This window comes from Antedon mediterranea, chromosome 6 (genome assembly GCF_964355755.1).
Source record: "Antedon mediterranea chromosome 6, ecAntMedi1.1, whole genome shotgun sequence".
NCBI classification, from domain to species: Eukaryota; Metazoa; Echinodermata; class Crinoidea; order Comatulida; family Antedonidae; genus Antedon; species Antedon mediterranea.
Genome location: NC_092675.1, coordinates 21,358,353 through 21,384,268, shown reverse-complemented (window position 1 = coordinate 21,384,268; position 25,916 = coordinate 21,358,353). Strand labels below are relative to the sequence as shown.

At 35.6% G+C, this 25,916-nt stretch overlaps 4 protein-coding genes across 10 annotated transcripts; all 4 read right to left on the bottom strand.

Moving 5' to 3' along the window:
• Positions 1 to 315: 315 nt before the first annotated feature.
• Positions 316 to 2,215, bottom strand: LOC140051499 (uncharacterized). 4 transcript variants are annotated; one of them, XM_072096741.1, is made up of 2 exons: positions 2,143 to 2,215; positions 316 to 1,495 (listed from the first exon to the last, which is right to left on the bottom strand). In XM_072096741.1, exon 2 carries the CDS (start codon positions 1,468 to 1,470, stop codon positions 592 to 594), a length of 879 nt encoding a protein of 292 aa, XP_071952842.1. In that variant the 5' UTR covers positions 1,471 to 1,495; positions 2,143 to 2,215; the 3' UTR covers positions 316 to 591. The 4 variants fall into 4 exon arrangements, with proteins under 4 accessions (XP_071952842.1, XP_071952839.1, XP_071952840.1 ...); XM_072096738.1 differs by lacking the exon at positions 2,143 to 2,215 and adding an exon at positions 1,984 to 2,132; XM_072096739.1 differs by lacking the exon at positions 2,143 to 2,215 and adding an exon at positions 1,998 to 2,132.
• A 1,679-nt stretch (positions 2,216 to 3,894) lies between these two features.
• Positions 3,895 to 9,078, bottom strand: LOC140051245 (uncharacterized). Of its 3 annotated transcripts, XM_072096387.1 has the most exons (3): positions 8,839 to 9,078; positions 8,232 to 8,397; positions 3,895 to 5,238 (listed from the first exon to the last, which is right to left on the bottom strand). In XM_072096387.1, exon 3 carries the CDS (start codon positions 5,226 to 5,228, stop codon positions 4,359 to 4,361), a length of 870 nt encoding a protein of 289 aa, XP_071952488.1. In that variant the 5' UTR covers positions 5,229 to 5,238; positions 8,232 to 8,397; positions 8,839 to 9,078; the 3' UTR covers positions 3,895 to 4,358. The 3 variants fall into 3 exon arrangements, with proteins under 3 accessions (XP_071952488.1, XP_071952487.1, XP_071952489.1); XM_072096386.1 differs by lacking the exon at positions 8,232 to 8,397 and having other exon boundaries at positions 8,839 to 9,072; XM_072096388.1 differs by lacking the exons at positions 8,232 to 8,397; positions 8,839 to 9,078 and adding an exon at positions 6,504 to 6,714.
• An 860-nt stretch (positions 9,079 to 9,938) lies between these two features.
• LOC140051244 (uncharacterized) lies at positions 9,939 to 12,740 on the bottom strand. 2 transcript variants are annotated; one of them, XM_072096384.1, is made up of 2 exons: positions 12,595 to 12,740; positions 9,939 to 12,032 (listed from the first exon to the last, which is right to left on the bottom strand). In XM_072096384.1, the coding sequence occupies exon 2, from the start codon at positions 12,015 to 12,017 to the stop codon at positions 11,121 to 11,123; it is 897 nt and encodes a 298-aa protein (XP_071952485.1). In that variant the 5' UTR covers positions 12,018 to 12,032; positions 12,595 to 12,740; the 3' UTR covers positions 9,939 to 11,120. The 2 variants fall into 2 exon arrangements, with proteins under 2 accessions (XP_071952485.1, XP_071952486.1); XM_072096385.1 differs by lacking the exon at positions 12,595 to 12,740 and adding an exon at positions 12,537 to 12,577.
• A 3,730-nt stretch (positions 12,741 to 16,470) lies between these two features.
• Positions 16,471 to 22,300, bottom strand: LOC140052480 (histone acetyltransferase KAT8-like). The gene is made up of 10 exons (XM_072098088.1): positions 22,093 to 22,300; positions 21,727 to 21,804; positions 21,121 to 21,287; positions 20,987 to 21,040; positions 20,563 to 20,727; positions 20,239 to 20,328; positions 19,357 to 19,497; positions 18,950 to 19,043; positions 18,331 to 18,481; positions 16,471 to 17,881 (listed from the first exon to the last, which is right to left on the bottom strand). Exons 1-10 carry the CDS (start codon positions 22,298 to 22,300, stop codon positions 17,653 to 17,655), a joined length of 1,377 nt encoding a protein of 458 aa, XP_071954189.1. The 3' UTR covers positions 16,471 to 17,652.
• Positions 22,301 to 25,916: the final 3,616 nt, after the last annotated feature.

Sequence of the window (25,916 nt, the reverse complement as noted above, 5' to 3'; positions counted from 1 at the left end):
ATTTCTGACGCAATAAAAAAGTGTTTTTCGTTATCTAAACATCTTATATTAAATTATTATACAATTTTAGAAAATGAATAATGCTGGTGCATGTGTTACTAACACATTTATACAATTAATTATAAGATATACTCACTTTGGATTTTGACCAAATGTTCACCATGGATAGAATTCTTATAGTCCATGGAATACATTTCAACGCAATCAATAATGACGAATTTAATAGTCTATTTATTCGGAATCCCTATTTTGAATAAACGCCAAATTTACACACAATTCTGTAATTATAACACATTTTTATTTTAGTAGAATTTATTTACTTCAGATGATGTTTATACAATTTTACTGTATCATTATAGCCTATTAATTGAGTTAATAAAAGAATAGGCCTAATCAACTCTCCTCCTCGAAACACTGTAAACTCTTTCACCCCACCACTAAAACAAAACTCCCCGGGGCGTTTATTTGAATAAAAACGGTAAATCTTCAACCAGCTAATAAAATACATCGTACGGTACTAAAATACTAATGGATTATTATAATATTAATATATGTTATTTATGTTTATCGCTAATTATTCTATTTAATTGGTTATGGTCTTAGGCGTTTTTCGTACATTTGTTGATATATCGGCATTGTTGCGTCCACACATCTCAAAACTGCATCTGGTAGGTCTGATCGTTGAGGGAGTGGTCCGGGTGGTTTGAACCCAGTACTATCAAAGGCATTCTGATATACCTTCATCACTTTGTTACCCTGCAGCTGAAGCTTGGACGCGGCCCAGGTCTTGACAATATCGTCACCGGCATCCCAGGAGAGCAGCTTATCAGTGTACTTAATCCCCAGAGTTTGGCAGAACTTTTTCAGCACCCCTTCAGGATTTGATTGGAGGTCGTCTGAATCGATAATAATTGGTTCCGGTTCAATCCCACTCGATATCAAATACTCATACAACTCCAAGTGTTCTCCGTAAGAGTAACCCTTGGAATATGACAGGAGAACTTCGTCCAGGTTACCGTCTGCCTTCCCGATGCTTGCAAACATGTTATTCCAAGATTTGTACAGTTTTAGCGGATGTCGGATCACGAACGTATGGCGGTATCCCTTGGGAACGAGAGCATGGTTTGCCGAGACCGGTTGAGACATATCCTTACAGAAGATAACGTCTTTATCTGGATACTCTCCTTCAAGCAAAGTCTCTTTTACCCATTTAAAGGTAAACAGGTTGTGATCAAGCCCCATGTCCAGGTCGATATCTGCTGCCGTTTTCATCGTGTTATCCAGAGATTCTTGCGTATCATCCTGTAAGTTTACAATACGTTCTGGGCCTAGCATCATGGCGCATGTGTATGGTTCGGAGATAATCTTTACGTTTTCCAGTTGGCTCATACATTTCAGAATTACCGTCGAAAGAGTTCGTGGAATCATCCATAGCATCACACGTACTTGTTTGGTTTGTTTGTCAGCCATTATTCTCTTTCTGTTAGTTCAAACCCTGAAAAAGTTATAATGTAAAAGAAGGTGCTTTAAGATATATTTAATGTGATATGTCAGCAACCGCTTAAAGATATATAAAATATATAAAAAAAATTATTTTTTTGGTTGAATTTGGATGCATTTTAATGTCACGTTATTCGCTTTGATCATGATCATTACTAAGATACAAAACAATTATTTACCTGATCTGAACAAACTGCAATTTAAAGCAAAATTAATAACATTCTGTCAGAAGCCATAAAAAAAACCATTTTTGATGTCACAATGACTCAAGTGTCCATTTTAAGAATCCCACCTTCCCACCTCTAAAGGAAGTATTACAACCCCAGATATAGGCCTACATAAACTACGAACGACCTTATCCAGGCCCATTGAAACCATCTTCAGTAGGCCGGCTACAATGGCTTACGAGCTTGCGGAGCTTGTGCTAAAATAGCTATAATTTTAGTTTTTAGCTGAGTCTGAGAATATAAATTAATACGTTACCGTGCTTGTCTCACATTTTTAAAACAACCTGGTGTTAATTATCATGCCTTACTTGCCTACAAAGAAATAGGTTATAACGTCTAAGTTAATTCAGTGATTCCGGAATGACGCTGTATAGCCTACTTATGACAACAAAGAGAGATGTTTACAATGGCTCACCGTACTGATATAATTCGATAGACTGATTTAGTAATAAAATCACCCTGGATATAATAATGCTCTTTCAATTTAAAGTCGCTACGTCCGCAGTAGGTACAGTACTAGAACAACTCATTACCAGGGAGGCGCTTAACTTAAATACTCGATTTTGATTTTATAAATAAAGCATGCTATTGCCGAAAATGCACTATATTAATAAAGTAAATAATATTTTCGGACCAAACTTACAAAACGGATTTTTATATTCATAAATTACTGTACATAATGTATTATTTTTGTTATTGTATTAATTTTCCCCGAAGGTTTTTTCCATAATGGTTTATCGCATGTTATCTTTAAACCGGATACATTAGATATCCTGAAGATCTTCGTGCGGACAGACTATTAATATTCTACGAAAGTACGTGAATCCAATAAAAATACTCGACGTGACTTATAATATATTAATACTTTCCCGTACGATTTCAAGTGTTAATGGAATATTCAGCGAAGCGTCCACTCATTATATGCGGTTCGTGTACGTCGCATTTTGAGTAACAATCTAAAGTAGCTACGCTCCAGGATTCGTATTCAATCCCAACATAGTTACTTTTATAGTAAGCAAAAAATCTAATTGAAAGCAACAAATTAAACAACATGTCAAGAAATGAGTAAGGGTATATATTTTATTCAAATTCCTTTGTAACAAATTAAATTTGCCGCATTAAAATGCTTTTAAGGGCGACTTCTTATTCTATTTGTTCTCATTTAGTCCAGCGATTCACGTGATATTAACGCCATATATAGTTACAAATAGTAAGTGCTATCTATTCTAAGTAAAATAATTGGTCTCAAGAATCTCATTAAGGTCGAATTTTCAAATTGATATTTGTAGATCAGCCGATAAAGCATCCAATAATCTATATACCCAGAGATAGTAAATCCGAATTTAAAAGGAATTGTTTCATACCCGGTAGTTTGATTAGGTATTGGACATGGCCAATATAATTTATTGTTCTGTCTATTCCGAGATAACAATCTTTTTTTATTATTGTGAAAAATGCAGTTTGTTGAATCTTTACATTCATACGTTTCATTACATACCTACGGTACCTTGTGGCGCGGAAGGGACATGTCCCTCATTTTGTAGGGATGGTTGAAGTAGGCCCCTCCCATCGATGACGAAATCTTTGAGTTTGTGAAAATCTATGTAACACAGAACGGGAGTCATATTATAATTTCTGATTAGTTCCTTATTTAGTCATTTTCCCGGTATTATCTGTGTCCAGTATAAATTCTCTGTGTGTCATAAGGCCATACGCCGAACCCTTAACACACAATATATGTATTTAGACGTTTACAAAGAACCCTGTGTTTTTACTCTCCACCTTTCAAATCGGATCTGCGCTATCATCGATATCAATGTATATATTACGTCCTGTTTGTCGTGAATCATTACAAAATAATGTTTGCACTGTAATTCATAAAGCAAAAAGTAGCTGCTTGTTGAAAAATAATCCATTTAATTTAGGAAATAAAATTAAAACCAGGTTAATGTAAGTGGAAAATGTAACATTCTCCCCACACGTCATCACAACCAGATTAAAACAAATGATTATTGCACTTTAATGACAATTAGTTAAACATTTTATTACATCACATCACTATCATTGTTGGAAGTTTAACTATTTAAACAGTATTAAAATTTATATTTATTAAAACATATACAAATTAAAGCTTCGGTTACGTTAATTTTATACAAATACTGAAAAACAATATTACGCGATCCTTACATTTTGATATAAGGAGTAAATCTAAAAACAAAATATGTAGTCCTAAATAATCAACAAGAACAATTTAAAATTCACTATTGAATAAAATCTAGATTATTATGGTAGGCGGATATTATAGAGGTGTAGGTGAGGGATGGCGTACGGAAGATCTTTCCCTCAATCCACCACCATCATACATAACATGAGCGAAGAGTTCAGTATAGCGCGTACACAAGAAAGGGAAATTTAATATTTCTCTTTGGCTATAATACAAAAAATAATTTAATGCATAATGCTGAGGAAGAGCTTTCGAAATATTATATGTTACAATTACAATAACCAACGTTGAATAATACACTTTTGCATGCTATATTGAACTGCCATAATATAGGGGTATACTTTTACTTTTGAAAATTACAATAATGTTAGCCTATAAATAGACATAATAATAGATACAGGTATATTCTATAGTTTTTTCGCAAGCATTTTCTCATAAAACGGCATTGCGTGATCAATGCATGTTAAAAGATCATCTGAAAGCTCGGACCGTGGCGGAGGATCCATATTGTCTGACTTCTTGAAACCTACACTATCGAACGCTTCTTTGTACGTTCCTACCATCTTGTGCCCCGCCAGTTGGAGTTGAGACATCGACCAATCATCTGCCGCACATTGGTCAGCTTCCCATGACATCATACTATCTGAGAATTTGACACCGATAGCCTCGCAGTACTTCCGAAGAGTAGCCTCTGGATTGGTTTGCAGATCATCTGCGTCAATGATTACTGGTTCAGAATCCAGTCCCATCGATTTTACATGTTCGTATAACTTATAATGTTCCTCGAATCCATAACCTTCCGCTCCAGACAGTTTTAACATGGCGTCCATTCCCATTTTGGCAACATCTTCCGTCAACAATTTTACTAGTAACGCTTTCCATGATTTGTAGACCTTGTTAGGGTGACGTATTATAAATGTATGGCGATATCCTTTGGGGGCACAGTCCAATTTTCCTACTAGAGAAACCGAGGTGTCTTTAACGAACACTACATCTTTTCCTTCATGAGGAGCTTCTAGAAGAGACTCCTTTACCCAACTAAAAGTATACTTTTTGTGATCCTGACCAGCGTCAGCAACCGACGCCATGGATTTATCTAGAATATTGATGGCTTCGTCATTCCAAGTGCTCGATCTTTCCGGGCCTAGAGATGCAGCGCAGGCGAATGGTTCGTTAATAATTTCGACATTATCAAGTTTTGACATGGACCGCACAACCGGCATTGCTAGACTACGTGGAACCATCCACAGCATGACACGTACTTGGTTATCGGACATCTTGATTTAACTGACGAGAAAAAAAGACAAAACAAATTTAATGAAATTAACAATCTATTCTCAAAGTCGATTCTGCAATTGTCCCTAAGTAAATTATGACAAACTGTCGCAAGTCATCAAACGAGTCTAGAAAGTATCGTTAATACATTGTTATCTCTGTCACATAGATTCGTGATTTGCGATAGTTTTTCCACTATCTATCTCAAGGTGGTTGCAGAATCACACACAGTGCACATCAGAAAAATTAATTAAAATTGATGGCAAACCAGCACAATAATGAAGTAAGTTAACTTACGTATCTCGAGGACTCATAAAGCAAAATAAAGCGTGAATACGCGCTACTATAACCTCCAACATAAATACACAAAAAATAGAGAGCACTATATATTTAATGCATTTCATTCAGTGTTATTATGGATTTGAGAAAGAATTGCTTGAAAGAATCGACACTGATATTCAAAAGTACGCGAGGCAAATTGGGAGGAAGCTAAGAACAAACGATGGAAATGACAAATCCTATAACATAGTTGAATTAAGTAGAAACACGAAGGGCAAAAGCAGACGAAGGACGGCGGCGTGAAAAGACGGAAAGGAAAAGTTTTGTATTGGAATTTTTGGAAAAAAACTATAAAAGATGGAAAGGAGAGAGCGCTGGAGGGGGAGATAGACTGTATACATCCAGAAGAGTATGGGTCAGCACCAGCTTGATATTCCCGTTTCTTTTACCAATATCCAAGTGACAAACAATACTAACATATTAATAATAATATTAATAATAATAATTAATTAATAATATTTGTATCATTTTTCTGTTATTAATGGTTTAATCGGTGTGCATGTTGCAGGACAAGAAATAATTGTGTTGTTGAAAATAATACGATATTTTCTCACGAGTCGAACCCCAATGGAAACGTCACTTATATATTATATTATGAGCGTCTGCGTCTTTTGCCCGCCGAGATTAGCAAAATCTCATAAGTCAACCTTGTAGAAACTGGTTAAAAATAAATGTTGTTCTGCTACAGTGCTATATATCATGTTTAAAGGTATGTATAATATACCACAATCAATGAACCAAAAAAAGGTGAAAAAATAAAAATAGTAATAGTAATATTTTTACGTTTGAATAGTGTGTATAAGTACATACCAACTATCGTGCAACTAAACCTAAGTGATATGATTTACCTATAGGCCTAGGTAAGATTAGCTGGTCTTTAACAATAACACAAAAATTCAACATACACAGGTTACATACGCAACGTTAATGTCTCTTACCTTTAACGATCCACACACAATTTACTTTACTATTTTACAGCTGTTTAGACCGTGTGTACCGTCGTTATATACAGTATACGTATTGACTACGTCCTGTTTAAACTAAAGGTGATGATCTACTTGCTTATTCCTTCCTTCCTTCGAACTTATTTGTCGTCTATAAATAACATTAATTGCTGGTTCATCGTTCTCCTAGAACCCGTAACCAAAAACAACCTTTTCAAACGTTTCTAAGAAAATATATAATAGGCCTTACAGCAGTACGTCGGAAATTATTACCTTCATAAGATGTATTTTTTCCTGTAAAAATACTTTTATATTCTCAACTGATTTAAAGAATAGAGGAACTCAATGACTAATGTAATACCATGGGAAAATACAATGCTATAACGAATAAAGCATTGCCCATTTGTATTTAAATCTTCCTAATGTTTACCAATGTCATAGCTGTTCAAAGAACGCACTATTATAAAATCCGTTAAGTCACAAATATTTTCGATTCAAGTTCATCGCATCATTTTGCAATCTTGTGGGCCCACTGGTAATCAAACTAGTGATAATTGTCATTACTCTAAACCGTTTCGTGAATAGAAACAATTGTCTTTTCTTTTTTTATTATTATTTTTTGCTTAATTGGTTTTAGCGTCAGCAAATCAAGACATATAGAGCCGTTTTATCTCTTATTTAGCTTACCACCACATTATAAACGAAACATAAGTTGGTTGAGAGACGGATTAGAACCCTACCTCTATATCACTAGCGTTCATTATAAGCTACATGATTCAAAACTAAAACCGTGGTTTTATACATGTACAGGTTGCCTCATCGAGTAGGCTTAACAGACTAAATTTAATCAATTTTTTAAATAGCTAATGTTTTTACGTCACTGGCAGAAAATCCTCTAGTCTTAGTAAGCTATCTGAAGTATACTATTACTTGTGTTGTGACACAAGGAAGTAGCGCTTAATTTCCTTTTGCTGATAATACGAAGAAACATACCATTGCACAATTTCATGAATCATAAAACATTATTAGCCTACAACACGCACATAAATCAGGAACTCTGAATATTTTAATTTAAAAACTAAAAATCAAATATATCGCATTGTGATTCTGATTCTGATGAACATTATACTGACTGGAATTATGGAACCACATCTTTCAACGTCCGTAGATATAGGATACCGTTCGTGGGGTTTGAGTTGGTGCATGGCTGTGTATATACCGGTACTAGCAAATAAGCCAAGTTGGACTCTGCAGCGTGGTATAATAAGATAATCAGAGACTGGTTCAAGAGACTTGCTTCTCTCATTGCCTCGTCCATCGACAGAATGCAGGAGTTACCCTAACCCGAGCTCCACACATCACCCATAAGAAAATATGCCACAGGGGCCGGACATAATGTAGTTCGTACTCATAATTCTATGGTACAGTTATAGTACTAGGACTAGTAGACCTACAACAAATGCTTTGTGGGCGATTTATGTTGTCGAAAGTTATATCAGGTTACTTTGCATTGGTGTATGTCAGTTTAACAATGTATGGACTAGACCTAGAATCTTATTTTTCTCTATCTAATCTATATTTTCGAACTGCATTGTCGGCAAAAAGAATTCCCTCTGGAATTCATGAGATAATGGTTTATGTTCGAATTGACGATCGAATGTATATAGACTGAATAATTTATTCAATACTAATGAGAATGGCAATAATGCATAATGACCATACCGATTAACTGTTGGTTTCCGATGGAAGATGACGATTATGACTCCTCACTCCCCAAATAAGACATGGACCTATAGTCGGTTTAACTCACTCTCCAAGAATCCTCCTTTAAGTTTTAGAATTGTCCTGCTTTTGAGATCTGAATACGGTCTGTATATTGGTGAAGAACCTAGGACAAGTTTTTGAACAGATTGATGATGATACGACAGTACACATCAAAGCTGAATAGGCCTACGATAATATAAATATTGAATATTCTGTATATTTTATATATACAAACACGATCCTCACTATTAGACCTATTATCAATGCCCCCCTCCCCCACCACCACCAAAAAAAGAATACTGTATGCGTGCTATTTTATAGGTCCATGCTTAAATTATTGTGTACATAACAGAAACTTACCTTTCTAATTGGGACACCCCCATCCAGGGGACACATATATTAGGAAATAAATATTGAAGGGGAAAAAAGTAGGCCGATACAGCTTATATTAGGCCTAATCGTGATAACAATAACATAGATAATATTGCTTAACGTTCACGCTTCTACCGATAGTATATAAATGGCATATGTTAAGATTAAATTATAAATTGGAAATATTACTTACCAATAAGCTGATGATCTCGTAGTTGACTGATGAAAACAATATTATGATGATGATTAAAAGTACCGAGTGTAACTACAGTTTCAACATACAGAACTACTTGCAGTCTGTTTACGAACACTGATTCAACTTTCAGATGGAGACATAACCTAAATAAGGCGAGGTTTTATTAGGTATAACAGCAACTCTGATTGGTTGGCGCTGAGCACCTGGATGTAATGGAAACAGGCGCCAATTTAATTAATATCATTCATGCTCATAGGTGTTAAATCCAATATGATTATGCTAGTTTTGTAAGTTAGTTCGTATCATGCTCCGATTCGGTTGACTTGTGTCTCATTTACTTTTTATTAATGAACCGGACGTGCAGAGGACAGTGTACTGTGTTCTACGAATAAATAACTGGCTCTTAACCGCCGAGGAGGATTTTATTATTTTTTTCAAATGTTATTTATTAAATCATAACCATATTCATGTCGATGAGATCATGCATTGAAACCCTCGGACATCGGTTATTCCTAAACAAGTATATACTTCTTTGGTGCAATGACCCTTGACATCTTTCCCCCAAGCTTAGATACTTCTAATCCTTATTACCTTATTATCTTCCCCGCCCTCTTCTAGTAGTAGCTGTAGGCCTAGTAGTCGGACTTTCTAGTGACAAAGTAGTGTTAGCCTACATAGTGTTTTTACTTGAAAAATTGAGCGACCCACAATCAAACTAAAACGGTAACCATAGCTGAATCTTTTTTTAAAATAATCTATAGTAGATTAGTCGGGATGTTTTGTGGTATAACAGCTGATTTACCATGTTCATTATAATAATCAGTAAACGTCGAGGAATGATATGTATCCGAGAAATGTATATCCTTAGGACAGGCTTGCGCACTTCTCAGATAAATAGGACTTATATTAATTATAACCAAAGTATTAGAGTAAATGAAACATATTACCAAAGAATCAGACATTAGTAGGCCTAGGTACAAACCGTCGAACCGATAGGTTTATATTAATTGATTCCTGTATTGTGCTTATTGTAGGCCTATATGGAGAATGGCATTTTAGTCTTACGATTAAGAAAAATGAATTGTAAGCTTCAGAATGGCAGCTATATTCCTATTAGTTCTGCATACATTATTCATTTAAACGGAACGAGCGATTGAAGCCACAGTAGGATACTAACGAATTCATGTGTTTTTATTGTGCCTCAAACTGCCGATTCTTTCTAATTCTGGATTTCTTGTATGTTTTTCTATGGTCTATGTTGGTGCGATCACCGCCACACTGTGTAATTCCAAGTATTGGGCAACTTTATAGTATATAGTCATGTAATCGCAGGCATAAACCAATCAACCATTTAGATGATTATCGCTACTGTATATTTAATTTACAATTTGCAGTTATCAAGATAATTCTGATAGAGTATCACAGTATAAACTTAATATTACAATACACTGGGATATTGGGACACGGCAATTGCATGGTCAAGTATGTAAATTAACAAGGGTTACCAGCTGCACATTGATATAAGTTGTTTAGTTGTTGGCCAAAATAATAACCTTAAACTAAAAGATGTCTTCACCGTTTAAGTGTCTGGCTTACAGGAAGTGGGTTTCCTAGAATCACGATGACATACAGTAAGGCATAATAATTAAGCAGTCTCCGCATAAAACCCACATCCTTGTAATTTTTTTTTTCTTATTTTTGGCATGATGGAAATTCTATAAGTGAAGTAGGAACGATAATCCTAACCAGTCTACGCAATGTAATACCGGTAGGCCTACACTGTATTTTAAAAAACCGCTCATTTTGTTTAACTATTACAAATCATTATCAATGATGGTAATTTACCGTCCGGTATAACCGAACTTTCAGATTTGTTATTCATATTGTTTTCAACACACAAACGCATCCTTATCACGTAGGCCTAGTTGTATATATACAAAGCTTAAACAACACTTACAGTCAATAAAAATGACATTTTCTCTAAAAAGAATTTATATTAAAAAGTTTGATCTATTCTTTTATTCTATTCGTTATACATTACGGTCACTTTACCAGTCAAAAAGGGTAAGAGTAAACTACGAGAGGTCGCAGGTTCGAATCCCGTCTGAGACATTTTTCATATAACTAAGAAAAATACGGAGCTTTCGCCAATGAGCTATGCTCGACGCGATTATGAGATCATGTTCCGAATATGAGCACTGTTTCTATAATTTGACAGTATGATTTATAAATAATTAGAGCAAACTAATAAGTAACGTTGCAAAGTAGGCCTAGTCTCATTACACCGTTAATCGATCGGCATACAGCTTTTCATAATATGGCATCGACACATCAATACACTCAAGCAAATCTTCGGAGAACTCAGATCGTGGAGGAGGATCCATGTTAGTAGGCTTCTTGAAGCACGTACTATCAAATGCAGCCTGGTAAACACCGTATACGGCCTTGTTGGCTTGCAGCTGAACCTTCGACGCTGCCCATTGCTTCACGACCCCATCACCAGCTTCGAATTTCAATAGCTTATCTGTATACTGAAGACCTGAACTCTTGCAGAATTTTCGAAGAATCCCTTCTGGGTCCATAAGCAAGTCATCAGAATCGATAATGATTGGGTTCCTTTCTAGACCACTCTTCTTCACATATTCGTAAAGATCAAACAGCTCTTTGAAGCCATACCCTTCTGCCCCAGATGCTTTTAACATTTCAGAGAATAAGAAACCCTCCCCAAGGTGCGGCATCATTGCTGCAAACATCTTGTTCCAAGATTTGAAAAGTTTGTTTGGATGTCGTATCATGAAGGCATGTCTATATCCACGTGGGATCATATTGTATTTATCTCTTGGAATGCTCATTGCTGTATCTTTACATACTACGGCCACTTTGCCGGGATATGTTCCTTCCAAGAGCGACTCTTTGACCCACTTGTAAGTGTAAAGATTGTGATCCAGACCCATGTCCATTTCGGCTTTTGAACTAATATCAGATACAGTATCCACAAAGCCTTCTGCAGCACCCTTCAAAAGTCGTTCTGGACCAAAAGCAGATGCACACGTGAACGGCTCAGATATGATCTTGACCCGATCCAGATTGCTCATCGATTTGAGGAAGACAGTGGATAGTGTTCGAGGAACCATCCAAACCATCACTCGCACAGGTTCTACTTCGTTTGACGCCATTTTGGTAGCAGTAGTCTGGTTTAAAGAAAAAAATTATGAATTTTGTCTTGAAGAGTCAAGTTTATTTAAAGATGTATTGTCCCCCAAAAACATGAAAAATGAAAATTAACTTTGAATAGGTTATTTTGTAGTTTTAATAATAATAATAATTTTAATCCCTTCCGTGAAAAAAAAAATAATGTTTTCTCACATAAAATGAAAAAAATTGTCAAATTCAACCAAAAACCTATTGGCTGGCAGTCAATTTGACTATATTTTGCTTTAAATTACAGTTTTTTCAGGTAAATACATTTTTTTTTATTCAATTTTTTTTCAAAGTGGATAACTATTATGTGACAATAAAATAGCACATTCAACAACAAAAAAATGTAAAAAATTATTTTTTCAGGGGGACAATACATCTTTAAGATAAGTTATCAGTTAATAGTAGACCTGTATTACCTGTACTTAAATATGTTAAGCATTTGACTTTTGACACTCGATTACATGCAACATTATAATGTTCAATTCAATCGTTACCCTATAACCAATATTCACTCTTCCCACAGTAACATTACTGTCGTGTAGGCCTACATACCTCTTGATTTATTGGCACGTCGCAAGCAGTTTCAGGAAAGAATCATCTATAAGCCAAAATCCAGTGAAGCTATATCTGACCTCGACAGATCACATGATGTTTGTCCCTTATTATAATAATGTATATCCTTGTAAAATAAACAACATGGTTCGTATTGACACAGTTACTTGCAGAGGTAAAAGTCTGATGAGTCAACGCAGCGCATAGATACGGTATTAAATTATTTGATGAAGGTTAACAGCGGAAATAATACCATTTTTGATATAGCTATAAACAATAATACCAAGGGAAATATTATAATTGTCAATGCAGCTAATTAACATATGGAAAATGAAAAATAAAACAATAAGCAAGGCCTTATTTGATGGACTTCAAGTCATCACACAATACACATACTATATAATTATTTCAATTACATCATGTTGACAATAATAAAGAAACATCTATCAATGGACGTGTTAATTTATATAACATCTCTCTATCCTAAAAATATGAACGAGCTTGAGAATAATTCTAACTGGATAGGCCGCATACAAATTGTTTATAACTCAAAACACGGAAAAAATACCCAATCAGTGCTCGGAATGTTCCTATTTTGGTGGTTAATTTTGGACGTATCGTAAAGTTATTATTCATTTATCGTTCGAGCAAGATGTTTTGTTCTAATACATGACCTTGTAAAATTGTAACTCAATAATCGAGATTTCTGATTTTAATCTCTTTATGGTTTTTAAGAAGCACTTAGGCCGCATTTGTATGATTTTTTAATCCCACTAATCTAAAATGATGTTTTCTGTTCTGTCACAAAGGTCAGCTGAACGTCTCATTTTTGCCTTTCGCGTTGAACTGTATTTCTTTATAACTCGTAGGCCTATATTAAAGGAAACAACCTTCATCAAATGTCCCGTCAAATGTGCCATAAATTGTTTAGTTGCACAATCGTAATCAGCTGTAGGAAAGGTGAAATAGGCCTACTCTATATAACGTTTCGGGACCGGTAAGCGATAATAAATGCATATGCGCATGCGTGCAACACGCCTATGACACACATGTTCGGTTCAAATCTTTTTTAAACAAGCTCGTACTGTAGATAAAGTTTATCTCTACTGAGAATAATTTGTATCTGATGAATAGCCTACCGCTCGAAGGGAAATATGAGATTAAATCATTAATATTGATGTACTGTAATTATGTAAATGAGCTAGCGAATAGATTCGTATCGACTTGCTTGGTGGTCGATACTTGTATAATGAATTCGATATTACATAATTAATTGTAATAACAATATTTTGTCTACAATACGTTTGATTATGTAAATGTGTGTCTACGTCGAATTTGCAGAGAATGCTTGCGATATTCGGCTGTGTCACACTGTCGTCTACGCCATTCTCGCCTTCACCGCTACGTACATGCAGCGCGTTCTAGAAAACCGCGCTCATGTCTACTCTTTCCCAGAGTCTCTAAAAGTCACCCATGTTCGACCCACATTGAAAAAAACAGGTCTAGATCCCGAGATTCTGAAAAACTACAGACCTATCTCGAATCTTAGTTTTTTAGGAAAAATAATTGAGAAGGTTGTTTCTAAACGGATTTTGTCGCATGTACAAAAACATGGCCTACTTGATCCGTATCAATCTGCCTACAAAGCGCATCACAGTACTGAAACGGCATTACTTCGTGTAAATAATGACATCCTACGTGGGATGGATGATGGAAAGCTAACTGCTCTAGTATTATTAGATTTAAGTGCAGCATTTGATACGGTTGATCATTCTGTGTTGCTAAATAGACTCAGTACTTATATTGGTATTGAAGGAAATGCACTTGATTGGTGTCGGTCATATTTGGAAAAACGACCTCAACACGTATGTATTGGTGATGCTATTTCAAAAGCTTCTTTTCTAAACTTTTCGGTACCACAAGGATCTGTTCTTGGGCCGCAATGGTTTACTATTTATTTACACCCGATACGGGATATCATAAGTAAATATGATCTGTGCTATCATGTTTATGCTGATGATACTCAGATTTATATTTCTTTTAAACCTACTATGAAACACAGTGACATTTCTTTGGAATTGCTCCAACATTGTATCTATGAATTGCGTGTCTGGATGAAAAACAACTTTCTTAAATTAAATGATGAAAAAACAGAATTTGTTCTCTTTGGATCAAAACAGCAGTTGGAAAAACTGCCACCAAGCTTTATTCACATTGGTGAAACCCAAATTGACCCGGCTAGGCAGGTTAGAAATCTTGGGGTTGAAATGGATGTGGGTATGACTATGATTTCTCATATCTCAAAAACTATTTCTGCGTCGTCTTTTCACTTGCGAAACATTCGAAGGATTCGTAAGTTTATAAATGAGACAGCAGCTAAACAACTTGTTCATGCTTTTGTCACTTCACGACTAGATATGGGAAACTCTTTGCTATACGGGCTACCACAAAAACAACTCCACAGGCTCCAACTGATTCAAAATACAGCGGCACGAGTTGTTAAAAAATTACCAAGATATGGACACATATCAAATACTTTGGAAATATTGCATTGGCTCCCTGTTAGGTACCGCATTGTTTTTAAAATATTACTCTTTGTTTTTAAGTCTATAAATGGCATGGCTCCTGAATATATTTCTGACATGCTTAGGCTGTATGTTCCCGGACGTAATCTGCGCTCTAGTGACTCGCTGCTTCTACATCAGCCTAAGTCTCACCACTCATGGGGTGACAGAGCATTCTCCGTTACTGCTCCTCGTCTGTGGAATGCTCTACCGAGCTCTATAAGATTTTGCAAAACTGTTGATACTTTTAAAAAATTATTAAAAACACATTTATTCATTAAGGCATATGGAAATCATGAGGTTTCTTAAAGTTGTTTAGACTTAGAATTGTTTTGTATACCTTTTCCTGGCCAGCATTCTCTTTGGGGTGCCTCTGTCTTGGTTGTTGTCTCTGAGCACCCGGTCGTCTGTGGCAAGGCAAATGTGTATCCTGCTCCTTTGTTTGGTCACCTAGGTAGGGGTCCGGGACCGCGACAGAATGACAACGGATGGGGACCCTCCAAAGAAATTGCATTTTATTTGCCAGGAATTTGTATGATTTATTTCTTTTTTATTTTTAAATGCGCCTTGAGCACTCTGGAGTGGTATGTGCGCTATAAAAATCTTATTATTATTATTATTATTACGTTACATATATTGCGTCTAAAGCGTGGTTCCCACTAGCGACGCAACGCAAGGACGTAACGCAACGCAAGTGAATTGACCAATCACAAGCGATGGCTTATTCGCTTGTGATTGCTAAAGCGTGGTTCCCACTAGCGACGCAACGCAAGGACGTAACGCAACGCAAGTGAATTGAACAATCACAAGCAATGGCTTATTCGCTTTTGATTGCTAACTGTCTATAACTTCGCTTGTCATTGGTTAAAACGCTTGCGTTGCGTTTACGTCCTTGCGTTACGTTCTAGTGGGAAACAAGCTTTAAGCGTGGTTCCCACTAGCGACGCAACGCAAGGACGTAACGCAACGCAATTGAATTCACCAATCACAAGCGATGGCTTATTCGCTTGTAATTGCTAACTGTCTATAACTTCGCTTGTCATTGGTTAAAACGCTTGTCATTGGTTAAAACGCTTGCGTTGCGTTTACGTCCTTGCGTTACCGTACGTTCTAGTGGGAACCAAGCTTTAGTTGCATTGGCTTCACGTCCTACGTACGATACGTCATACATGCATTTCGTTACGTCATGTGAATTACGTTGCTTACTACACGTCCCACGATCATTGTACGTTACGTCCTAGACTTTTTTTACCGTCTTTAAAAATCAAACTTTTACATGAATACACCACCATTAAGAATAAATAAATCGACATGAATTTACCACCCTTTTAATTGACAGGCCTACATAACTCATGTAATTAGTATTGTAGTACCATTTCTCTAATCAGCAGCAAAGCAAATATCATTTCCATGAAACATACCTGAAAATTTACATTTTTGCTGTGTAGCATTGCAAATACTGTATTTTAACACAAACAGATGTTTTTCACTCAAACAAATTAGCCTTTTTGTAAAATGTTTTGTATTTATTCAATACAGTTTACTATACATTAATTTACAATCTAAAAAAAATGATTGGATAATAGCTGTTTTACAGTTCCACCACAAAAAAATCAATATTTACATATTGGAGAATACATAAATATGCCAATGATAATACAATATTAATTTGTGTTTCTTTCTAGATACTCTGTAAGGTAAAGGTAAAGTCGAAACCTAAGCTAATGATAACAGCCGCGGTGCCTATCTTTATTTCTTTAGCATTTGGGCCAGACTCCCAATAAGTGTGTTTGTTTGTACGCCACTCCTCCCGCACAAACGAGTCCGATTTACCTTCCCAGTACTTTTTACATACCGGTACCCATTTCTTTCACCTGGGTGAGGACGAACAATGTGGATGAAGAATCTTGCTCAAGGACTTAACACTGCAAAGACCGGGTCGGGGCTTGAACCGGCAACCTCTTGATTGTCCAATCAAGAGGTTCTAACCACTGTGCCACAGTGCTCATTCAGTGGTATTACTCTCAGTGTAGATCATTCATTTTTTATATTCTGGTTTTTTTTGGGAGAACTTGAAACACACTTGTGTTTTATTTAAAACACTAACATGTCTTCACAAAATGATAAAAAGTATGTATCATATAGAAATATTAACATAACATTATGATAGGTCTGCTCCATGTGAGGACATGATGCTCAAGAAACTAATTGACCATGATACCTTAGACTAATATTGTTTAACAGTATGTGTAAAATAACACTGACAAGTACTTACCATGCTCTGGCAATTACTTGTAGTCTGTTTACACTGTTTTCTTAATGCATTTATGCAATTTAAACAAACTATGTGAAGTGTAGGCATAATCAGATGTTTGATTTGAATAAAATATCCATTCAAACTCTATACATTCACTTTGGTAGGACAGCATTAATGGGCAACAGTTACATATATCAGTTCTTTCTTTGTCGGTGCGTCTAAAAATTACCTTCATTTTCATTTTTTCAACTTGGAACCAAACTTTGCACTTGGTTTCTTAGGAGGACTCCATCTGAGGACGTTGCTGTCTACTGTAAGACGTGGTTTGCGATATTGCGTACTCTTTAAATGTTCTTCCACTAACTTTGGCGTTACACACACAACATGCTGTCCCTTCCAGTACTTCACCATGTTAAGCGCTTGCAGTGTGTTAATGATGTCATTCTGAGCAATGCTTGTCATTGAACTGAAAATAGAGTTATTATGATATTAGGGACTTATCGCATCAGAACGGGAGAAACAAAGCATCTGTGTTCATCGGAGCGTGACAGTATTCTGTCATTTATAGCGATCAGTGAATAACCATCTTACAATTCTAAGCAGTGTTACCCTCCACAATTCAGTTTAATTATGGTAGTAAAATGTTCATTTTTATAAACACAACATTAAAACATTATATAATGTTAAAAAACTTCAATTCAAATTAATTGTAATGTACTGTAGTATTTAAGAATAATATGTTTTTTGTGAGTAATCTTGATGTTTTGAGATGTTGGTAAAGTGGGCCAGAACTTTCAAAGTTGTCCTTTAATTTGAGATTGCTTTACCATTTACCATGCTTTATCGTACACAATGAAAAAAAAAGGAGTCATCAAAGCCGGCTTGGCACTCGTCTTGAATTTAAGTAAACCATACCTGAGGTCTTTGATGGAGAGTGTGCCACGGAAATCTCTTAAAATCTCTAACAGAACCCAAGACCAGTAACTTCTGTAACTTAGTTTGCCAAGATCTGATAATGGCTTCTCTGGTGAGCCAACTTTATTTTCAATCTTTGATAGTTCATAACCTGTGTAAAAAATTAAAATCTATGTGATCTTGCTCAGTTTTAATCAAATGATGGTTTTGATACTAGCATGATATGAAACCAAACCAAATACAGCTACGGCTTGGTTCCCACTTGGATGCAACGCAACAACTTTGATGCAACGCAACAACTTGGGCACAACGCAACTAAGTTAAATAATAACAAGCGACAATACTGGAAACTGCATTGCGTCAAAGTGGAAATCAAGCTTAAATTAGAATGAAACTGTCGGAAAGGGCTGTCCAATAAAATCAATTATTTTTATTATGTCATCAAACACACACTTGGTTGATGATTGAAGGAGCCAATTACAAATTATTTTGCTTAATACATTCTTATTCTGGAATATCATAATGTATACAAATACTTAAGTTATGTTTGTCTTTGGGTTATATACAAAATAATATTTTAGCCACAAAATTATTTGTTAGTCGTTAGTGAACAACTTACTAAAAGCAATCAACAGTTTGCCATAGCCCTTTCTTTGGAATGGTGGAAGAGTTAATATACACGCAACGTTGTTACCATCTGGTGACTCCTTTTCCTGTGGAGAACAATATTATTCAAATGAACATTGAGAAGATATTACTACATCAGGGAATATTACTACATCAGGGAATATTACTACATCAGGGAATATTCCATTTCGTTGAAACCTTTTAATAGAATATGACACCAGAAACTTCCATACTGGGCAAGGTATATGTTTTGACATGGTCATGTCATGTGAAGTTGATGGGGAGTGGAGTTGTGCTAATTACAACACCACTACCAAAGACTTGTTTATGTAGAGCATGTTAGGGGGACACTTTGTGAGGACTCAACAGTGTCCTCTACAGTATCAACGGTCTACATACCTTAGAAAAGAAGCCAACAATATGTGCGCCATAGCGGTCAACTTCAGTGAGTATGTAGAATAAGAATGGCTCAACATCAAAGTACAAAGTTTTATGGTCCAAAAACAACTTAGCAAGAAGACAAACATTCTGACAGTATATCTAAAGAAAGAACAATAACATTTTTAGATAAACTTCAAATTATCACCACTAATTAATTAAATTCCTTCTCAAACAAATGAATTGAGTTATTTTCTATCATGGTTCAAGTAGAAATTATATTATAGTTCTAGAGCTGTATATATATATTCAGATAAGTGTTTATTTATTGGTCCTCACTTTTTTTTATCCGTTGCACACACTGTCGTGCAACCAAAATAGAGCAAGAAAACAAATGAGCAAAGTAATGTTGTATCCTTTTGTATTAGACACAAAACCAGATCCCTGAAGGACTCCAGGTTTACATGTAATTTGCCGTTTATAAAAGTTATGATAATGACCATAATGATATTTTGGATAATGTTTAAATTATTAGGTCAATATTTAGAAAAATGACCATTTTCATTAAAGCAAATAGAAATATGTGTGTTGTAAACAATTTGAGACCAAATAGAAGCCTCTACAGTTAACGGTTGCCAAGATATACAATCATATTAATTACAGTAGGCAAATTTTATCAAAAATTAAAATAAAAGAAAAATTTTTCCCCAAGATGGATTTTTGTCGATTTTGGATATGTTATTATCCATAAAATTCCGCTGCCAATGGTGTAAAAATTTCTTTTGTACCATTTTTTCTCTTCAACTACCAGACTAAAGGCATTTTAGGCAACATTTCCACATATTTCAGATAACAATCCTAAACTGATATCGTATTTATGTCTCTAATTTGTTTGAATCTCACCTTGGAGTCATGTCCGTCAACTTCATACACTGATATTGAACCTTTTCTGTAAATTTCTTTACCAGGGGGTTGCCGCACTGAACATGTACTCTAGAAAATGAATGATTGGAATTGAAACACCACCATATATGCGATTTCAGAAACTCTGAATGCGAGGACAGGGATCCAGACTGTAAAATATTACAGATAATTTACTTGCCCTTACCAACTGTAACTTGCCTAACAAACATTTGTGAATAGATTTGGTATTTCATTATTTGCACTCTTGGTCCAAACTTTATCAATAAATTGGTCAAGTACTTATGCATATTCTGTATGTCTTACCATGTGTTTTTTATATGTTCTCTCATACTTCATGTAAGTCAGGCAGTACTCACAGATCCACAGTTTTGGTTGACGACCGAATTCTTCCGGGTAAGGCGAGAAATACCAAACATCAATCTCATATTTTCCAATCTGAATTCTATCAACATACTTGACTTTTGTAATCTATAAAAAATATGGCTACATGTATGTAAATAGCAAAAATACCATGACTAAAAAAATCTTACCTTTAAAAGTGTATGTATTTCTTTATAATAATTTACTACTACATCATAGTAAACATTTTGACAAAACAATTCAATCTTTTATCAAATAACACTGAAGTATAATAATATAATGTCCCGTGATCACACTCTATTAGTCACCACGGATATACTTTCATCATCAGTGCTTCTATGAATGGATGACTTTTTACAATACTTACTAGCTCATGTTCTTTCTCTAAAGCCGCTGTTGTCGGGTCCATTTCCGCCAATGTCTACAAAATACAAACAAATATTATAATTATAAATTACAGTCACAAAATCTTTGTTGAATGACTATTTAGAGCGTTTATACCTTTTGGACATGGTTGATTTCATCATGCTTCCGTTTCTGGTTACGAGTTATCTTTCTGTCTGGTTGGTCAGCAAAGATAACATTTTGGTCAAGTTGTTTCTTAACCTCAACTGGACGTTTTACATCCAAGCGGTTCACATCCACCCATTCATCCATACGACGATTCACTAAAACAGCAAAATATAATTACAAAAGATAAGAACACAGCAATGCAATGTTAACTTTCTTAAATTATCTACAGATTCAACTTCATCGCTGCATACAAAAAATATATACATACTGTATAAGCAAGCGAAAAAGAAAGAGATGAACCCTATGCACTATTAACGCCTGCAACAAGAACAACAGCAATAATAATATCAGGGGTCAAAATTTATCATAATTTTAAGTAAAGTATTTAAATACAACAACAAATAAATCTCTAAGCAAATAAAAGGAACTAAAACCACTTTAAAATGAATTAAAGATTGTTAATTGAATTTATTCAAAGATTTTTTTTTATTCCACATATTTTGTAGCATTCCCTGGTAAGTTTGCACTTTGTATTGTTCATTGCCTTTTAAAGTAAAAGAAACATTATACAAAAAGTTATACACTTAGTCTTACATCCTTTGTAATGAACATAGTACTCGGTTCTTCCTGACTTGTAGTCATTGTGTCGAGATTGCACCACTTCAGCATTAACTAAAAACAAAGAGTGTAAACAATTAAATTACTTCCATTTTCATACTTGATTTATTTTCCTCTAATAGTAATTGGCATTGCAAAAAAAACCCCTATGTTTAATACCAAATATCCTGGAGAGATGACCTCATGACTAGCCTACTCTTTGGCCTACTGTACTTTTTTCTAGGCCTAGGTCGTGCCGCTTACAACAGGCCGCCTAGCTTGCACCTACTACTACAATTAGCCCTACTAGGCCTAGAGTAGTACTAGTACTCTAGCCTAGACTAGCTAGGATTGAATACTTACGCCACGTGTTATCAGCTCGCTTTACAAGGTAATTTTGACCAATAACAACGTCAAAGTTTTTCTCTTCTGAAACATTTTCTTTATCTTCGGTAACTGCAGCATCCTTCTGCTTATTTTCAATCTTATCTGAAGATAATAAAGGCTTTTCTTCAGCATTTACTTTTGGTGTTTTCACAACACCGTCCGATGTCGCACAGCCATCCGCCATTATTATTATTATTGCTAGTGGTCGATACCATTTTACACAAAGGGAAGGTAATTTTAATTGCCCATCATTCAAAACGCAACAATTTTTCCTTCATGTTGGGTTAAAAATTAACGCATTAATCCGACAATTACTTGATTTGAATGAGATAAATATCGGTTAATTTGTCTCGAGCGGAATTTATCGGTAAATTTTTGACTGCGGAAACACGGCCAGATGCACAAGTACGAGTCTGCATACAATTCAGTTTACAAATTCCAATTTAGACTCTCTGCCCAGACGTACTTTAGCGGTGCGCATGCCCAGTCCAAGTTTACTCAATAGTTCACTATGTCGGTCGGTCGGTCTGTCTGTCGGTCCGGTATCAATATGCGTCGCTTTTCTGTACTTTTTGAACTGTTTTGATGTACATTACTTTTTGAGAGTTCATTTTTTGAGAGCACGCGACTTATGGCTGTTGGCCTTGTTCAGCTTAAAGCTCTGTACTAATTATGTGGCATTTGATGTCTGATGTAATATCACGACCATTAGCAATATCAATACCATTTAGACACATCACACTTTTTTGTCAAACTATAGTTTGTGATAGTGTAGACAGAGCTAGTAGTAGTAAACTATAAATTTACTTCCGCATGGAATAACTGTTTCCTAATGCTTCCGTTCTCTTAAATTAAAACTGAATAAATATAGGCTAAATAGAAAGAAATAAAAAGAGCGGCGCGAAAAAGAAACATGACATCTTGCACGAATTTTCATCACGATCATTTTTTTTTTCATTCTTGTTCATATAATCATTATAGCTGCCAAGAAGGAGACTAAATTTAACAAATACTGTCGATTTAAACTCCAAAAAAGTACATATAGTTTAGGGCCGGGCAAACAGACGCCCGACTCGGGAAAAAGTCTTTTGTTATTTAATTTGCTGAAATATAAAGAAACGTTCAACTTTATTGTTTAAAATAATTAACAATATAAAAACAATCGTACGTTATTAAAGAACTTAAACAATGTTATGTTTAAAATCACAAAGCGAAAATTGAACGAAAGTGAACACTATCACCGTAACAGCGGTGTAACCCCGCAGTTGTTAGTACACCGGGCCGGCCGTTAAACGCCGGTGTTGTGGTTTTTATTGAATGGTGTAAATGGGAAAATCCAACCACCCCGGTGTGCTCTCCCCGGGGTAAAACGAAGCTGAATGTTTTCCGGTGTACCTTCTCCGGTATAGTCGAATCTACACCGGCGAGACACGAAGTGTAAACGGTTTTTGTGGTTCAACACCGAGCTGTTAAATGGATGAAAATGATATCTTTTTTAGGAACTGAAAACGTACCATACAATAATTAATTTTCCTTCATTGATACATTGTTATGCTAATTAACAAATACATTTTTTATCTTAAATACTTACCATACCTACCCTATTTTTACGCCAACCTAACAATTTAAGGCCTACTTAATGTATGCACAGTCTACAAGGCGGAAATGCAGTCATTTTAAAAAGAAAAATAATTGTTAATGTTTAAAATAATAAATGATAATCTTAATAGCCACAAAGAAAATTTAACACTGGACTACATTAAAAATTAAATAAATTGTGTGTAAATTCGGAGTATTATGTTTTGATATGAGATTTGTCGATATGTTCCATGATATGTTTAAACGTTTAAACCATTGTCAGTTAAGTTCCACGTGTGCGCTCGCAATGGTGATTTGATTGACAGCACCGGGGTGATCTATATAGTGTAAATGGGCGCAACTCGAGTTCATCTCGCAGTTTTTTTGGCTAGTGTAAATGGAAATTGCCTCCGAGTTCAACTCGTGTTCCTCTCCCAGTCGATAGTGGTAAAAAGGGTATCAGCCACATGGAACCGACCGAATGGCGTCCAAGTTATTTATCTTGCGCGCGCGCCGCGTATATTTGGTTGCTTACAAAAAAATGACCGATGGATTCGAAAGGTGTATCATGGCAACGATAGAACAAATCGACCGTTCTACGCCGCGCATAGAACAAAAAGATGCACTTCGAACATGTGCACGCACACGCGCTCAGAATTATCTATATAAGCAGCGCACCGGCAACCTAAAAATCGACAACGACAAGAGACAAGACTCTCTACCAGTACCAGTTGTTTTTTTTGTGCTTACAAAAAAAAGTGTTGCTAAGTAAACGTGAATTCGAATTCGAAATATACCAAGACGACGATCATGGCAAACAAATCGATTGTTCAACCAGAAATCCTGAAGAAACCAATAATTGGAGGGTAGGCCCAAATACAATTTAATAGTGGTAATAATTAATAGTGGTTACATTTCCACCACTAGTAGGCCTAGCCTCTAGGCCTGGGCTGGGGCCTAGCCTTCTAGGCCTAGCCTAGGCTAATTTAGTTACCGTAGGCCGTAGAGTACCTAGCCTAGTAGTAGGTAGTCTATACGTACTTAAATAGGCTAGGCCTAGGCCTACTAAGCTACTAATCCTAATGCCTATAATTATAGGCCTATAGGCTACCTATCCTGCCTCTACATATAGGCTAGCACGTATAGCCTAACCACTTATTTAAATAGTAAGTTGCTGTAGAGTAAAGCATCATTTAACCTAGCTAGGCTAGACCTAACTTTAGTTAGTCTGTATGTAGGCCTAGGTAGGCCTAATTAATAAGAGTATGGGGCATTAATTATAGGCTAGGAATAGGACCTAGAGGTCTAAGTATACAAAGGTATAGCCTAGGCCAGGCCCAATATTAATAATAATATGAGGGACTGCTAACTAGGACTAGGGCCTAGTTATTTAGTTACTGTAGGCCGTAGAGTAGTAGTAGTAGGTTGCCTATAATAATAGGCTATGCATAATATAATATAGCCTATCCTGCTTCTACCTAGGCTAGCATAGTATTAGTATAGCTACTTTACTTATTTAAGTTTCTGTAGAGTAAGGCATCCTTTAACCTAGCTAGGTGGCTATGTAGGTAGGCCTAATTAATTAGAGTCTGGAGCATTAATTATAGGCTAGGAATAAGACCTAGAGGTCTAAGCTTACATAAAGGTATAGGCCTAGGCCAGGCCTAATATTAATAATAATATGAGGGACTGATAACTAGGCATAGGCCTAGTTATTTAGTTACTGCTGTAGGCCGTAGACTAGTAGGTGGCCTATAATTAAATAGGCTATGCCTATATATCCTATCCTGCCTCTAACCTAGGCTAGCATAGTAGTATAGCTACTTATTTATATAGTAAGTTGCTGTAGATTAAGGCATTCTTTAACCTAGCTAGGCTACACCTAACTTTAGTTAGTCTGTATGTAGTATGTAGGTAGGCCTAATTAGAGTCTGAGGCATTATTATCGTAAATACTTACTATAGTAGCGCCTATTCAAGTTACCGATTGAATTGAATAATTGATAATAACTTTGTAATATAATATAATGTTTCTTGTTTCGAATTTAAGCAGATCTCAGCAAGATATAGGACACCAACCAAGAAGAAAGTCATTATTTAGAAGGGTTTGGACAGCAGTACTAAACCTTTTATGTATCACAAGTTACCAAGCAGCGGATAGCAACTTAAGTTCACCATATTCATCACCTCTATCATCAATCCAACCATCAACGAGTGCAGTTC

Coding starts and splice junctions, on each gene's coding strand:
- LOC140052480 (XM_072098088.1), bottom strand. CDS start 22,300: ATGGCGGATGGCTGTGCGACATCGGACGGTGTTGTGAAAACACCAAAA. Junction 21,288..21,726: donor CTATGTTCATTACAAAGGAT/GTAAGACTAAGT, acceptor TTGCTGTTTTAG/TGAATCGTCGTATGGATGAA. Junction 21,041..21,120: donor AAATCAACCATGTCCAAAAG/GTATAAACGCTC, acceptor TGTATTTTGTAG/ACATTGGCGGAAATGGACCC.
- LOC140051499 (XM_072096741.1), bottom strand. CDS start 1,470: ATGGCTGACAAACAAACCAAACAAGTACGTGTGATGCTATGGATGATT.
- LOC140051244 (XM_072096384.1), bottom strand. CDS start 12,017: ATGGCGTCAAACGAAGTAGAACCTGTGCGAGTGATGGTTTGGATGGTT.
- LOC140051245 (XM_072096387.1), bottom strand. CDS start 5,228: ATGTCCGATAACCAAGTACGTGTCATGCTGTGGATGGTTCCACGTAGT.